We start from the raw sequence: 15,273 nt of genomic DNA on the forward strand, positions 1-15,273 counted from the left end.
ACTGAATCAGACACAAATGGAAAGGACTCCTTTGATCCCTGGTAATGATAACTTCACCTCCTGCCTTGAATCACTTCCCAATGCTCTACAGCCCTCTTATCCTGGATGTTTCTCATGAGATCTAACTCAAATATTTTCTGCTGCCCACTTTGTTTCAGCCACAGTATAAGAATGGATCCCAATGGCTTCATCTCTCATGGCTTCCTGGGGTTTAGAGCAGGGTAGTAAATTCTTCTCTACTCACCCTACCTGGACCTGACCATGCAGTACACAAACCACAGCCATCAGAACCCAAACTCTTTTCTGCTCATGGGAATTCCTGGCCTGGAGGCATCCCACTTTTGGATTGCATTTCCCTTTTGCTCCATGTATGCCCTGGCAGTGCTTGGCAACATGGCAGTGCTACTGGTGGTGCGATCAGAGCCTGCCCTGCACCAGCCCATGTACCTATTCCTATGCATGCTGTCCATCATTGACCTGGTACTCTGCACTTCTACTGTGCCCAAGCTCCTTGCACTTTTTTGGACAAATGCTACTGAGATCAACTTTGGGGCCTGTGCTACCCAGATGTTCTTTATCCATGGCTTTTCAGCCGTCGAATCTGGTATCCTGCTAGCAATGGCTTTTGACCGCTACTTGGCCATCTGCCGGCCACTGCACTATGGGTCATTGTTGCCCCCAGAGGCTGTGGGCAAGCTGGCAGCTGCTGCTGTGTTTCGTGGCTTGGGGCTCATGACCCCACTCACCTGCTTACTGGCAAGGCTGAGCTACTGTAGCCGAGTGGTGGCCCACTCCTACTGTGAGCACATGGCTGTAGTGAAGCTGGCTTGTGGGGGCATACAGCCAAACAGCATCTATGGCATCACTGCTGCCACGCTGGTGGTGGGCACAGACTCCATTTGCATCGCTGTCTCCTATGCACTCATCCTCCAGGCTGTGTTAGGCCTTTCCTCCAAAGAAGCAAGGGCTAAGACATTTGGCACTTGTGGCTCCCACCTTGGTGTCATCCTTCTCTTCTATACACCAGGACTCTTTTCATTCTACACACAGCGCTTTGGCCAGCATGTACCCCAGCACATCCACATCCTCCTGGCTGACCTCTACCTTGTTGTACCACCCATGCTCAACCCCATCATCTATGGCATGAAGACCAAACAGATCCGGGATGGAGCCCTCCGACTGATGAAGCAGGGCATTGTTCAGTCTTAAGTCTTCAACCCCACCCTGGAAAGCTATCTTCTTCCTTTAGGCCTTGGGCAATTGTTGGAGGAGGCCATTGAGAGGATGTGACCACCAGTTAACCTGTGAGCTGGCTGGGGGCATTTGGACGTTCTTTATCCCTTCCTCTGTCCCTGGAATGTACATTCTGCCCACCATTCCTACAGTGAGAGCTGTTCTAAGTACACAGCCTTGAGAGGGTAAGGTATTGTTGAGCCCATCTGGACATTATACATGACTAAACTCAGTTAAGGCCTCTATATAAACTTTTAAGATTTGGCAGATGGATACTTATCTTGTGGCCACCAAGACAAATCTCTTAAGTAAGTCCTTTGCTTTTTAAACCTGTCACCTACCCATCTGGAGTGGCCTGCCTCTTTCCTTGGTCTCTTCTTGCTCCCTGTGTATGGGAGCCAATTTGTGAACCAACACCAATTGTTAAGAGACCAGTAGTTTCCAGCATGGTGGAGAAAGAAAAACCCACACTCAGTGGTATCCTTACTTTGATAAGGAGATAAAGCACAAGTCTGATGGGTGAAGAATCATCAGATATTTCCCACTTGTGATGTAGATATGGTTACAAAGCCTAGGGATCCCCTGTCTATTGGGAAACATGGTCACCAAGCTGATGATAGCCTCCCAGGGAATTCCACACTGCTCTTCTGACATGGCTCCTACCTTCTAGGAGACCTTGATAAAATGAAAAAGATATGACTGATGATCTGAAAAGGAAAAATAATCCTCATCCATAGTAAGGTGTTCCTACTCTGATATGGATACATGAACACCTCCCTCAGCGAACTCCAAGTTTGACAGGAGAAACACATACACAGAGAAGAGAAGCAGAGAGATGGAGATAGAACACTCAGCAATGGACCATAGGGACAACTGTATCCACTGTATAGAGGGCAACGAAGTGTAATGTCAATCTAGGAAGGTGAGAATTTTCATCTTTTCATTGAGCATTTAGTATGCTAAAAATCTAGGGGTATGGACTTGATTAGGTCAAAAGTCCTTGTGGAGACTGTTAACTATTAGCCAGAGGAAAACGACAATAGGGAGACAACAGTGAAACAAATTAGTTTAATTAGCCACATTAAAGAAATATGATTAGGATAAGCACAGGGACCATGGGTATTGAGTAAGGACACCTAACTTGCTCAGGAAAAAGAGATCCCAGTACCCACCTCTTTTCATTCCACATCTCTACAGATAGGAGAGGCCGCTTTCTCAGAAGCCTTCAATGATGCCTGGGGTGTAAGGTGTGGGAACAAAGTCTCAGACTAGATGATATCAAGTCTGTTCCCTGGGAGTGGCCATGTGGACCTGCCACCAAGCCTCAAATGTCCAGGAAAAAGACCAGACCCCTTCTTTGGAGAGAAAATAGAGAAAGCAGTCCAATTTGACCTCCAGAGCAGGTTTTAAAAATTAAAGTGATGGATGTGATTAGAAGGTCCATTAGGATCCAGAGTTCGCAGAGGCCCTGGTTTTGACATCCCTGCTCAGAATCCACATTCAGATTGGTAAGGAGTTAATAGGTATTTGGCTCCCAGGCAAATATTCTAATAAGTTAGGGAAGAGCTTGCACAGGAGAAGGCCACTAGCAGGCTCAGGAAGACCTAGGTCATCAGAACTTCATCCAGTTATAGCCGTAGATTAACTTAACACTCTGCAGTGCCTCACAAGAATATGCATCATCATCTTAGAGTTTCATAACCATCTGATGAAGGCACATAATTACCTCCACTTTACAGAGCCCAAGGCAGAAGATTAGGAAGGTAATAACTTGCCCAAGAAATCAAGTAAATATCAGAGCCAGAATTCAGATCTTTTTAATTCTAAATTCTGTGTTGTTTACCCCTTATCCAATAAGTTCCTATAAATCTAGACCCTGGAACCAAAAATCTAATAAGATTTAATCTAGGAATGAGGGGATAATTCTTTTCCTAATATCACTGGCCTTACTGAGAATATGCAACATGACAAACACTCTTCTAGGGTTTGGACATATAATGATGATTCAGGAAGATAAATCCCTGGTGACAACTTGAATAGGAGACCTCAGCAAAACCCCCCCACCCATGTACTCTGACTCCTGTGTTACCATAATAATTCTTCCTTCACTCTAGGGCTCAAAATTAGTAGCTTTAATTTTCCCACAAACAGCCCAGGTTGCCAGGCAACTAGAGACCTCAGATTGGCCAATAAATTCAGTCTCCAGGATACTTAATTCAAATTATGGGGGAAATCAAGAAAACCAGCTATACTCTATTTGGGACCATTGGTTACAGTTGATTTATTTTTCCAAAACTATTTTTTAATGAGGTATAATTTACCTAAAATAAAATGCATATGTTAAATATATAGTTAGATGATATCTGACAAACATGTGCATCAGTATAACCACCACCTTAATCAAGATATAGAATATTTTTATAATTCCAGAAAGTTCCCTCGTGCTCTTTCCAGGTAAAACCCTTAGGGGTCCTCCACTGAGAAAACCACTGTTTGATTTTGATTACCTTGGATCAAACTTACTGTTCTAGAAGTTCATATAAGTGGAATGCTATAATATATATTCTATGTGTCCAACTTCCTTGGCTCAACATGTTTTTGAGATTCATTTGCATTGTGTGCATGAGCTGTGAATTCCTTTTTATTTGCTAGTATTCCATTGCATGAATACACCAAAGTTTAACTATTTTGGGACACTTGAGTTGTTTTTTGTTGTTTTTTTTTTTTTTTGCTATTATAAATAAAGCTGCTATGAATATTTCTTAAACGAAAAGTAGAATTTCTGGGTTATAAGGTAAATGTATGTTTAACAGAATCTGCCAGATGGTTTTCCAAAGTAATTGGACCATTTTATATTCTCGCCAGTGCTGTATAACACTTCTCAGTTGTTCTACATCCTGATAAACCCTTGAAACTACCATTCTTTTTTTATTTTAACCATTCCAATATGTGTAAAATGGTAATTTGTGGGTTTAGTTTGCATTTTTCTGATGACTGACATTGAGCAACTTTTTATACATTTACTCTTTGTGCATACACCTTCTATGAAATGTCTGTTAATATCTTTTGTCCATTTTTTATTGAATTTTTTGCTTATTGATTTGTACTAGCCATTTATATATTTCAAATACAAGTCATCTGTCATTTAAACATAGTGAAAATATTGGCCAATTTTGTGGCTTGCCTTTTGATTTTCTTATATATCTCTTTTGATAAAAAGAAATTTTTAGTTGCGTATAAAGTAATGAATCATTGAACACTACAACAAAACCTTTGAGAACTATATGTTGGCTAACTGAGCATAATAAAATAAATTTTAGTTATAAACTCAAAATTAGCAATCTTATTCATGGTTAGTGCTTGTCTTATAGATTTAACTTATTTTAGGTCTGTGATCCAACACAAATAATAATTGTATAAAGTGTGAAGTAGAGATCATTTATTTTTTTCACTTATGGATATTCAGTTCGAGAATTTATTGGAAAAACTCTTTTCCAAATTGAATTGCCTTGGCAACTTTGTCAAATATCAGTCAACTCTTTATGTGTGGATGTATTTCTGGATTTTTCTTTTCTCTTTCATTAATCTATTTGATGATCATATCAATCTCATATCCTCATATCAACACTGACTTAATAACTTTATAATAAGTCTTGAAAGGGAATAGTATAAGTTCTCCAACACTGTACTTCCACAGTTCTTCTGGCTGTTCCATATTCTTTGCATTCCTATATATATATATATATATATATATATATATATATATATATATATATATATCAATTTGTTAGAAAACATATAATGAAACCCTGGTAATATTTTTTGTAGAAATTATTTTTTTCTGATCCCATATTGGCTAGGACCTCTGATACAATATTCAATAGAATTAGGCAAACATCCTTGCCTTGTTTCTGATCTTAGGAGGAAAGTATTCAATTTTTCATAATTAAATATCATGTTAACTGTAGGTTTTTCATAAGTTTCCTTTACCATTGTTGAAAATTATCCAGATGGTGTTGAATTTGGTCATCATTTTTTTTCATAGAGTTAGGTAATCACATGATTTTTCTCCTTCATTCTATGAATGGAGTATACCAATTGACTTATTTTTAAATGTTAAACTACCTTATATTTCTGGAATAAACCCCACTTGGTTATGATGTACTATCAAATTTGTATATTGCTGGAATCACTTTGCTAATATTTTGATAGGGATAATTGGATCTATGTTCATGACAGATACTGATCTTGTAATTTTCTTTCTTGTAATTTCCTTGTCAAGTTCTTATATCAGGGTTTTGTTTACCTCCTAAAATGTACTAAAGTATTCCCTATTGCTCTATTTTCTGAAAATGTTCATATAACATTTATTTTTTCCTTAAATATTTGACAGAATTACACAGGAAAGAAATCTGGGTCTGAAGTTTCCTTTGTTTTTTATTTTACATTAATTTTTAGTGAATATAGTTCTATTCAAATTTTCTATTTTCACAATCTTTCCATTTTCTCTAGATTGTCAAAACAATTGTCATAATATACAACATAATTTTATAAATTATTTTATAAATTATTCATAATATCCTTTTATTATCCTTTCGATTCTGTAGGACTTGTCACCTTTTATTATATTGGTTATTCATGTTTACTTTGTCCTGTTTTATCATGCTGGTAGGGGAGAGAGGTGTATCAGTTTTATTAATTTTTAGAACCAGACTGTGGCTTTATTTTTCTGTTTTTCTTTAATTTCTGCTGTTTATTTCCATTCTTCTATTTACTTTGGGTTTAATTTGCTCCTCTATTTCTAGCTTCTTAAGGTGGAAACTTAAGACCATTGATTTTTAAACCTTTTTTTCCTAAAAACTCACATGTATAAGCTTCTCTCTATACGTTGCATTAGCTGTATCCCACAAATTTTGATATTGTGTAAAAATATTTTGTACTACTGTTTAATTTCCCTTATGACTTTTTTTGTGACCCATTGGTTATTTTAAATGTGTTATTTACTTTTCAAGTACTTGGAGATCTTCTATATTTATTATCACTATTAATTTATAATTTAATTCCATTATGGTTGGAAAACATAGGCTGTATTTTAGCCCTTCAAAATGTATTCAGACTTGTTTTATGGCCCTGATATAGTCTCTCTGGGTAAATATTCCATGTCTACTTCAAATTAATATTTCTTCATGTTTGGAGTGTATTTTATGATTATCAGGTAGGTTTAATGGGTAGAATTTAATGATTCATCAGTTGCAATATAGCACCCAGTGCTCATTACATCAAGTGCCCTTAATACCCATCACCCAGTTGCCCATCCCCTCACCCACTTCCCCTCTAGCAACCCTCAGTTTGTTTTCTACATTTAAGAATCTCTTATGGTTTCCCTCCCTCTGTTTTCATTTTATTTGAATTGACATTTTAACATTATAAAATGAAGACTATGGATTCCAGGAAACAAACTGAGGGTTTTAAAAGGGAGGGGGGTGGGGGGATGGGTTAGCCCAGTGATAGGTATTAAGGAGGGCACAGATTGCAATGAGCACTGGGTGTTATAGGCAAACAATGAATCATGGAACACTACATCAAAAACTAATGATGTACTGTCTGGTGACTAACATAACATAATAAAAAATAAATTGATCCTCTTTATCTTGAGTGGTAATCTGCTTTCAAGTCAATTTTGCCTGATTTATACAACCAACTTTCTTCTTAAACTGTATAGTACATCATATTCCATCCTTTTACATTTAAACTGTCAGTGGCTTTATAGTTAACTGTGAAGAGCAAAAAGTTGGGCCTTACGTATCTAGTCTGACAAATTCTGCTTATTAACTGGAATATGTAGTCTGTCTACATTTAGTGTTATAATATACTTGGGTTTAAGTCTATCATACTATTTGTTTTATATTTGCCTCCTTTGTTCTTTGTCCTTTATTTCTGCTATATTGCATGTGGGGGGTAATTGAACATATATTGAAATACCATTCTATCCCCTCTACTTGTGGTTAGCCGTATTTCATATTATTTTTGTATAGGTAGCTCTAGGGCTTACCCTATATATCCCTAATTTATCACAATCTTCCCTGAATTAATGTTATATCACTTCATGTAAAACATAATATTAAACAGTTCAGTTCCATTTACTCTGTCCTTTGTGCTATGTTTACATATATTTTACATAAAATATATATTTACACATACTTTGTATACATTATAAACTTTGAAAACTTAAACTACTTTAAAGAATTTAATAAAACTATTTTATGCATATATTTACTATTTTCAGTGCTCTTCTTTCCTTCCTCTAGATCTAAATTTTCATATAGTATTTCTCTTCAACATGAAAAACTTCCTTTAGCATTTTTGTAGTATAAGTTTGTTGGAAAGAAATTCTCTCAGCTTTTACCTGAAAATATTCTTACTTAAAATGTATTTTTGATAAATTTTTTGCTAGCTATAGAATTCTAGATTGACAGGTTTATTTTTCCTTTTAGCACTTTAAATACATTGGCCCTTTTTTTTTCACCTCATTTTTTTTCTTATGAAAGTCTTTCATAATTCTTATTATTCCCATAAATATCTTTTTTCAGAAGCTTTGATTACATTTTTTTTCTTTGTATTTAGTTTTCATCAGTTTGACTTTGTGTCAGTGTGTTATTTGTATTCATTTTGCTTGGGACTCTGAATTTCCTGGATCTGTGAATTACTTTTGTAATTTTGTAATCAAATTTGGAAAATGTTTTTAATTAGTTCACAAAGTATTTTTCTGACCCATTTTTCTCCTCCTCAGACTTCAGTCACTTATATGTAAGACTACTTGGTAGAGACCCAAATGTCATTCTATTTAAATTTTTTTCTGTTACTATTAATTGGTTAATAGAATACTGGATAATTTTTATTGACTTGGTCTTCAGGTTCTCTATCCTTTCTTTTGCATTGTCCAGTCTGATGTTATCCCCAACAATGATTTTACTTCAGATATATTTTCAGATCTAGAATTTTCATTTGATTCTTTTATGCAGTTTCTAAATTTCTCCTTAAATCCCCATATCATCAGGAGGGAATCAGGAGAACCACTGGACCCAGGCAATCAGAGGCTCCTCACCTCCTCCCCTGTCCTTGAGATGTTTGCTCTGCCTACCACTCTCACACTGGGAGCTGTTCCAAGGACATATCCTTGAGAGAGTAAGATGTCTGAGATCATCTGGATGGCATACATGACTAAGCCCAGTTAAGGCCTCCATATAAACTTTTAAGGTTCTGGTGGGTGGATGTGGAGATCAACTCACCTTGTGGCTGCCCAAGACAAGCCTCATATGTAAGTTAAGTTCCCTTGCTTATTAAATCTTCCACCCACCAATCTGGAGTTATTTGTCTCTTTCTTCAGTCTTTCTTTGCCTTCTCTGTACAGGGGCCAGTTTCATATTACACCTGGGAAGCTCCCAAGAAGGTTGCATACTAACTGTCACCTATTTACCCATCTTTGTATTTTTTAAACTGTTTTTATAGTTATGCTAAAATACGTTTTAATATTTCATTCCAAACACAAAGAGAAAATATTTGTTTAACCCAAAATATGAGCTATGAGAAGTCTCTTTCTGCTAACTTTTTTCCCTCTTGATTATGCTTTTTTGGTATGTATAGTAATTTTTCAAACTATAACAGATATTGTAAATGATGTATTGAAAAATCTCTTGATCCTGTTATCTTGCCTTGAGGAGTTTTTAGTTTTTGTCTAGCAGGCATAATTTACTTATTGATGGGTCAAGATCTTATCCTAAGAGGTTTAACTTCAGGCTTTCAGATTTTATTAATCTATTTTTCTCTTATTCCAAGATCAAAGCCCTTAGTATGTGGATGTACTATTAAGGCACAGCTTTTCTGAAGGTTTAAAGTCTGAGGTGTTACCAATTGTTCTCAACTTAGTGAAACTAAAATATCAAACTCTGTCTTCCTAACAGGAAATTGCTGATATCAGGGATGCTACCCCAATTTAAGCTATTGTACAATTTTCTTAGTTGTAGTCTCTCTGACCTTGTAATACAGCAGAAATTATACCTGGTGGCCAGGATCATTGCACTCTCTGCCCCTTCACTCTTGTACAGCTGGTTCATCATAACATGTACTGCTCTATTGTTTCATCTTCTCCTTAGCCCCACTGTTCTCCTCACTTGAGGGTCCATTCTAGGGACCTTTGTTTTCCCTCTCCCTTCTGATATCCACTGTTTAAGCATTCTCCCAGCAGGGTTAGAGGTCCAAGCCCTTCTCAGGACACTACTTTTCTCTATTTTGTAATTCCAATAGGCCGGGGGCCACCATTATATCCTATTCAGATGAGTGATTAGATGGGCTTAACCAAGTTACTACTAATAATAAATGCTTTGAAGTAATGAGTAGATATAAAGTAACTCTCTGGACCATCTCAAGAGTCAGAAGACAGATACTAAATGTTTTGGTGGCTAGAAACAGAAGAATATCCGTGGGTCAGGACAATCCTTTCAGTTTTTCTAAGAAATAGAGACAGTTGCCAGTCTTAAGATTGGTATACAGAGCCTGAGCCACCCTAGGATTCAAGGTCAGAAGAGGAAAAAGACAGCAAAGGGAAGAAACTGATGAACTAAGAATTTGTATAGGAATTTTATTATGTTATTACAGTGTTTCTCAACTGGATCTCAGACTTCTGGGATTCTTGGTGGGAGGAGATAAGGGATATGCCATATTTATACTTTCTACAACTTTATTTGCATATAAGTTATTTCCTCTAGAAGCAAATAGTATATTTCTCCACCTACACTGTTCTAAGGTATAACCGGGCTTGGAAACCATGAAAAGTGATGAAGTAGATCTTGAAGAGAGCAAGAAACTTCTTGCAAAGCACCTGCTTCAAATAAGGTCATGTCATGATTCCCAGGCAGAGAAACTGCTCTCTCCTTGTGAAGGGAAAAGAAGTGCTTCTGCCAGCCTGGGAAGTTCAGAAAATATTGAAGGTTGAGTAGTTGTAGGCTCATTCACTGAAGTGCCTCATTTCTTGCTCTTAGAGTCCCACACTTTCTGTATCAGGTCATCTACACCAAAGCAAATTTTCTATTGAGACTGTATATTCAGTTGTCTTTATATTTCTGCCAGCCTTAAAATCCTATCCTGGGTCTGATTTTCAGTAGTCTGTCTTCTGGCTGAGGAAATTAGAGTCCCTTTTAAAGCTACCATGGAGGACCTCTGCCTTTTACTGGTATAGGCCAGAAGATTTTTTTTTTAACTCTAATTTTCTGCATGGGTGGGGGATAGTCTTTTTTAATATTTTATTTATTTATATGACAGAGAGAGACAAGAGCACAAGCAGGGGGAGCTGCAGGGAGAGGGAGAAGCAGGCTTCCTGGCCCAATGTGTGGTTTGTCCCAGAACCCCAGAATCATGACCTAAGCTGAAGGCAGACACTTAACCAAATGAGCCACCCAGGAGTGGGTGGGGGGTTAATCTTATTAGCCTAAAGATTAAGAGCAGGAGTTTTTAGATACATGTACATAGACTTTCTTTTAACTAATAACAAAATCTAATATATATATCACACTTTGATAATTTTAACAGGGCAAACTAGTAATGAAGCTTTCTAGAAACCATCTTGGGATTCCACCTTGTGTCAGGCTCAAATACTTCAGTAGTTATCAGGTCTTTGGAGCAGAGGAAGGCATTACTGGAACATGCCGGGATGTCTGTACCCCGAAAGTAAAGTAGTAGAGACATTGACGCCAGATCTCTTCCAGTTCTTGCTGTCAGTGGAGCCACAGAATGTAAGAGTGGTTGTGCCATGGTGACAGCAATTAAAATGAGAGAAGTCTCCAAGCTCAGTGCTGCTGTTGAGAAAAGGTAAAAATGACAAAGCCAAAGGATCCCTACAATCCTAGATTGGGTATCTAATATCCAAGCTTAATTCTGCTAACCCTCTCAATAGAACTTTTCCAGCCTTGGGGACCCAAGGTCATTTTTTGTTTTGTTTTTACTGCCCAAGGCTGCTTGTGATCCTGAACACCATCACGTCAGCTTCGGGTTTCTGATAGAAATAGGTGGGACCCTCCTCAGCAAGATGGACATGCTGTCTCTCTGGTCAGAACCTTACTATTGGGGTAGAGAGTGAAGTGGGCAGAGGGGCCTAGATAACACAGTTGCTTGTTCAATCCAAGATTTGTGGCCCTGATGAGGAACCTTGTCATATAGCACAAGCTATCTTTTCAAATGACCTCCTCTTCCAAAGTAGCCTGTCAAACTAGACTTGTTGAAACCTTTAGTTTGCTACTACTAGACATAATCTAAAATGGTAACTCCAAACTCATGATTTATTATCCTTGCTTCTTGACCTCTATGGGCAGGATCTGTGACCTTCAGACACAGAGGGTTGGCAGTGGCTTTCTCCTAGTTACTGATAACCATGGGGATCTGAACTCTTTGGAATCCTATAGCAGATACAGTGGTCAATGTAAATACATCTAATACGGGAAACAGCCTTTCCAGCTAGAACTGCATGAAGAGGGCTCACAGCTCCCCATCCTGCCTCCTGCCTCTAAGTTCCTATTCTCTTGTCTCAGTTCATGAAAATGATACATAGAAATGACTACGAGCAGTAAATTACTAATTATCTAGATAGCTAGAGATAGAAGCAAGAAGTTCCAAATAGCTTTATTGTGGCTTTTTCTATTAAATTTGAGTAGTGGTTTTCTACCAGGAATACCCCTATTTCAGTTCTCCATGAAATGTTTGGTTATTTTAGGGCTGAGCAGGCCAAGGGCAATGCTAGTGCTCGAGTGGGATACCCTTCAGTTTCTGGGTAAAATTCCTTCTGAAAATTTGCGAACGGCTTTGGGAAGATCTTCACAAAAAACTTAAGCTCCTCTCTGAGCTGCACCCTTGGAACCAAGGTTGACATGTGATACAGAGATAGTCACACCTTGTCCCCAAGGCCTCTGACATCCCATCCTTATCTCATTCCATCACAGTTTACCGACTGCTCATTACTCCCACAGGCCTCAGACATTCAGATCTCTTGGTCCTCTCCCTTCCTGAGGACCAGCCATAAAGACTTTCCTTGTCCCTTTGTCTTCCCTATTCATTTATTCAACAATATATATTGAGCACCTATTATATGGTAGGCACTGTTTTTGGAGCTGGGGACACAACAGTGAACAGAACAGTCCCCAAATTTCTGGCCTTATGGAGCTTATATCCTAGCAGATCACCTGCACTGGAAGTGAGTGGGCTATTCCAACTTTACCATTGATGCTTGAGAAACCAGCACAATCCAGAAGTTCTGCTGAGCAGCTTCCCTAGGTTTAATAGTACCAAACTTCAAGCTCAAAGCAGAGACACGCCTGAAGAGAATGAAGAGAAAACTACCACTCCCTAGGCTGCAGATAAGTGCTAGATAAATTCAGCATGTGCAGTATCACCCTGTGTTGTTTCCCACCATCCAGACCCCACCTTGTCTATTTCTTGATATGTGAGCTCGTTAATATTGAATTTGGGAGAAGGCCAGTGTCAAGGTGAATATAGTTTACTTCTACCTAACCTTATATATAATAGGAATATAGTTCTTCCTTAGGTTTAGAAATGAAATGGTGGGAGGGGAATCCAGTGGGGAAAAAGAGAGAGGTGCCTAAACAAATGGGTATGCACACATATCCTCTCAATTGCTGTGTCTGGGTCGCCTAGGAAAGGAGATGTCACAGTGTAAGTCTGAAATAGGTTAGCTCTAATCAGACAGAGCAATGAGAGGATTATCAAGGTAAGACTTAAATATACTTTTCAATGGTCTCAGTCCCCCAAAAGTATAATTGTAAAAGCTGATTGTGCCCCCACAAAGGGCTCAACAATAAAAGCTGAATCATTCAAACCTCAAAAATTAACTCTCCACCAATTCTCCACCACCCCAAGACCCAGGTTTCCCACAGGGGTCTTGTGTTTCTGGGTCCTTCTGTTCTTCTAGGAGACATCAACCCTTTTCTGCTGGAAGCGCTTAAGGAGGCCCTGACGTATCTGCTTAGACTTGAGGCAGTAAACAATGGGGTTCATGAAAGGTGGGACCAAGAAGTGCAGGTTGGCCATGAGCACTGCCAGAGCAGGATAGCTGTGCTTCTCTACTCGGTGCAACACAGACAACCCCAGTTTGGGCAAATAAAAGATGAGAACAATGCAGAGGTGTGAGACACATGTGTTGAGTGCCTTGAGCCTTTCCCCAGGTGAAGCAATGCCCAGCACTGTTCGTAGGATCAGAGCATATGAGAGCACAATGAGAAAGGAGTCAAGGCCCAGTGACAAGAGGATGGAGACCAGGCCAAAAAAGCTGTTGATCTGGGTGTCTGAGCAGGCCAATCCCACAAGGTCACAGTGCAGGCAGTAACAATGAGAAAGTACACTGATCTGGGGAAAAAGCAGACGCCGCAGGAGGATGGGTCCTGGGAGGTTGAGCAGGACAGCCCTCACCAGGATGGCAGCCCCCACTCTGGCCATGGCTGAGTGGGTCAGAATTGTGGCATAGTGCAGAGGTTCCTGGATGGCAACAAAACGATCAAAGGCCATGGCCAGCAGCACACCAGATTCCACATAGGTGAAGGCATGGATGAAGAACATTTGTGCTGCACAGAGATCAAAGGGCAGCTCGCGAGCACCCAGCCAGAAGAGCCACATCATGGTGGGGAAGGTAGAGGCACAGAGTCCCAGATCAGAGGCTGCCAACATGGATAGGAAGATGTACACAGGTTTGTGTAAGGATGGATCTCTGTGGATCAGGAGAAGGATGATACTGTTGCCCAGAATGGAAACCACACAGATGAGGTTGACAGGGATTGAAACCCAGTGATGAGAGGCTTCCAGGCCTGGAAAGCCAGTGAGGAGGAAGGTAGAATGACCAGAAGTGCTGGTGTTGCAGGAGAACATAGTGATTCCAGGATGGAGTGGTCCACCCTACAATTAAGAGGCATTCATTCATTTGATCATCACCTATAAAGTCCCTACTAAGTGTGCGATGGAAAGAAAGCGCTGCCCCATAACCCTTTCTTAGGCCATGAAAGAAACTTCATTCCCCTCCATCTCCTGGCTAATTTAGTCTTCTCTTTGGATATAGTGACAATAAATGCATTTTAAGAGTTGATCTCTGTTTACTGCTTTAGCCACTCAATATCTTCTCTTGGGCCTAAACAACCTCCTTTATTCACTTAAGCTATACCCAAAGACCTATCTCCAAAGTGTCTCCTCAGATTAAACAGTGAAGAAAGGAGAATAATTTTCTGTCAAAATTTAGGATGGTATTATGAATAAGCAGTAGAGACTCCATTTTTATTTATTCTTAGAGGCAGGTTTTCTACAGCCTGAGATACCTATTAACAAATACACTAGAAAGGACACATTCAGACAAAGGATGTATTTTCAAAAAACTTCGTCTGAGGAGGCTGGTTGGTTTTTTCCTCTGGTGCTGCTTAAAACCAACATTTTCTGTACTTCTTTTCTGGAAATGCCTTTGGGGCCCCAAATAGGTTCTTTTGAATGTGTTCAATAGTGACAAATTTCTCTCCTGTGAAGATGGGTTGGCTTAGAGTAAGTATCCAAGAGTTCTTCAAGCTAAGTCTGGTAAACAAGACATCTGGGAACTCAGATGATGCACTTTTTGTTAAAATGCCATCTTCCCCAGCCCCATCTCCAGCTCCCTTAGCTGCTTGAAGCTTCTGACTCTGCCTTTGAGACAGTCCTGTGGACATGGACTCAATGGGAAGGCACTGTCCTCTGAAATATCTTTTTCAGCCCTCTTGCCATAAAAGCTGTTATGATAGCCCCCAAGGACTTTGAAGTTCTCCTTGGTGTGGGCAGAAGGGTGAGGCTGACTGGCATGAGGGTAACCACCTGAAGAGTTAGAGCAGCTGAGGTTCCAGAACCCCAGGATTAATAATGTTAAGCAAGGAGGCCAGAGTGTAGTATTAAAGCTCCGCTGATCCCATAACTTCACATCACACCTTCGGGCTTTCCAGCCTCCCCAGATTCTCTCCTCAGCAACAGCAC

At 39.3% G+C, this 15,273-nt stretch overlaps 2 protein-coding genes across 2 annotated transcripts; one reads left to right on the forward strand and one right to left on the reverse strand.

Annotated features, from left to right (window-relative positions):
- The first annotated feature begins 261 nt into the window (after window positions 1–261).
- LOC114218589 (olfactory receptor 52P1-like) lies at window positions 262–1,209 on the forward strand. Its single transcript, XM_028115763.1, has one exon. The coding sequence runs from the start codon at window positions 262–264 to the stop codon at window positions 1,207–1,209; it is 948 nt and encodes a 315-aa protein (XP_027971564.1).
- An 11,994-nt stretch (window positions 1,210–13,203) lies between these two features.
- On the reverse strand, window positions 13,204–15,057 carry LOC114218656 (olfactory receptor 51G2-like). Its single transcript, XM_028115832.2, has 2 exons — window positions 15,028–15,057; window positions 13,204–14,184 (listed from the first exon to the last, which is right to left on the reverse strand). The coding sequence occupies exons 1-2, from the start codon at window positions 15,028–15,030 to the stop codon at window positions 13,204–13,206; spliced, it is 984 nt and encodes a 327-aa protein (XP_027971633.2). The 5' UTR covers window positions 15,031–15,057.
- Between the last annotated feature and the right edge of the window lie 216 nt (window positions 15,058–15,273).

Source organism: Eumetopias jubatus, unplaced genomic scaffold, assembly GCF_037043125.1.
Source record: "Eumetopias jubatus isolate StellerSeaLion01/CBP00866 unplaced genomic scaffold, mEumJub1_p1.0 scaffold_13, whole genome shotgun sequence".
Taxonomy (NCBI): Eukaryota; Metazoa; Chordata; class Mammalia; order Carnivora; family Otariidae; genus Eumetopias; species Eumetopias jubatus.

Bases quoted from the DNA above. Each gene is read 5' to 3' on its own strand.
- LOC114218589 (XM_028115763.1), top strand. From the start codon at position 262: ATGCAGTACACAAACCACAGCCATCAGAACCCAAACTCTTTTCTGCTC.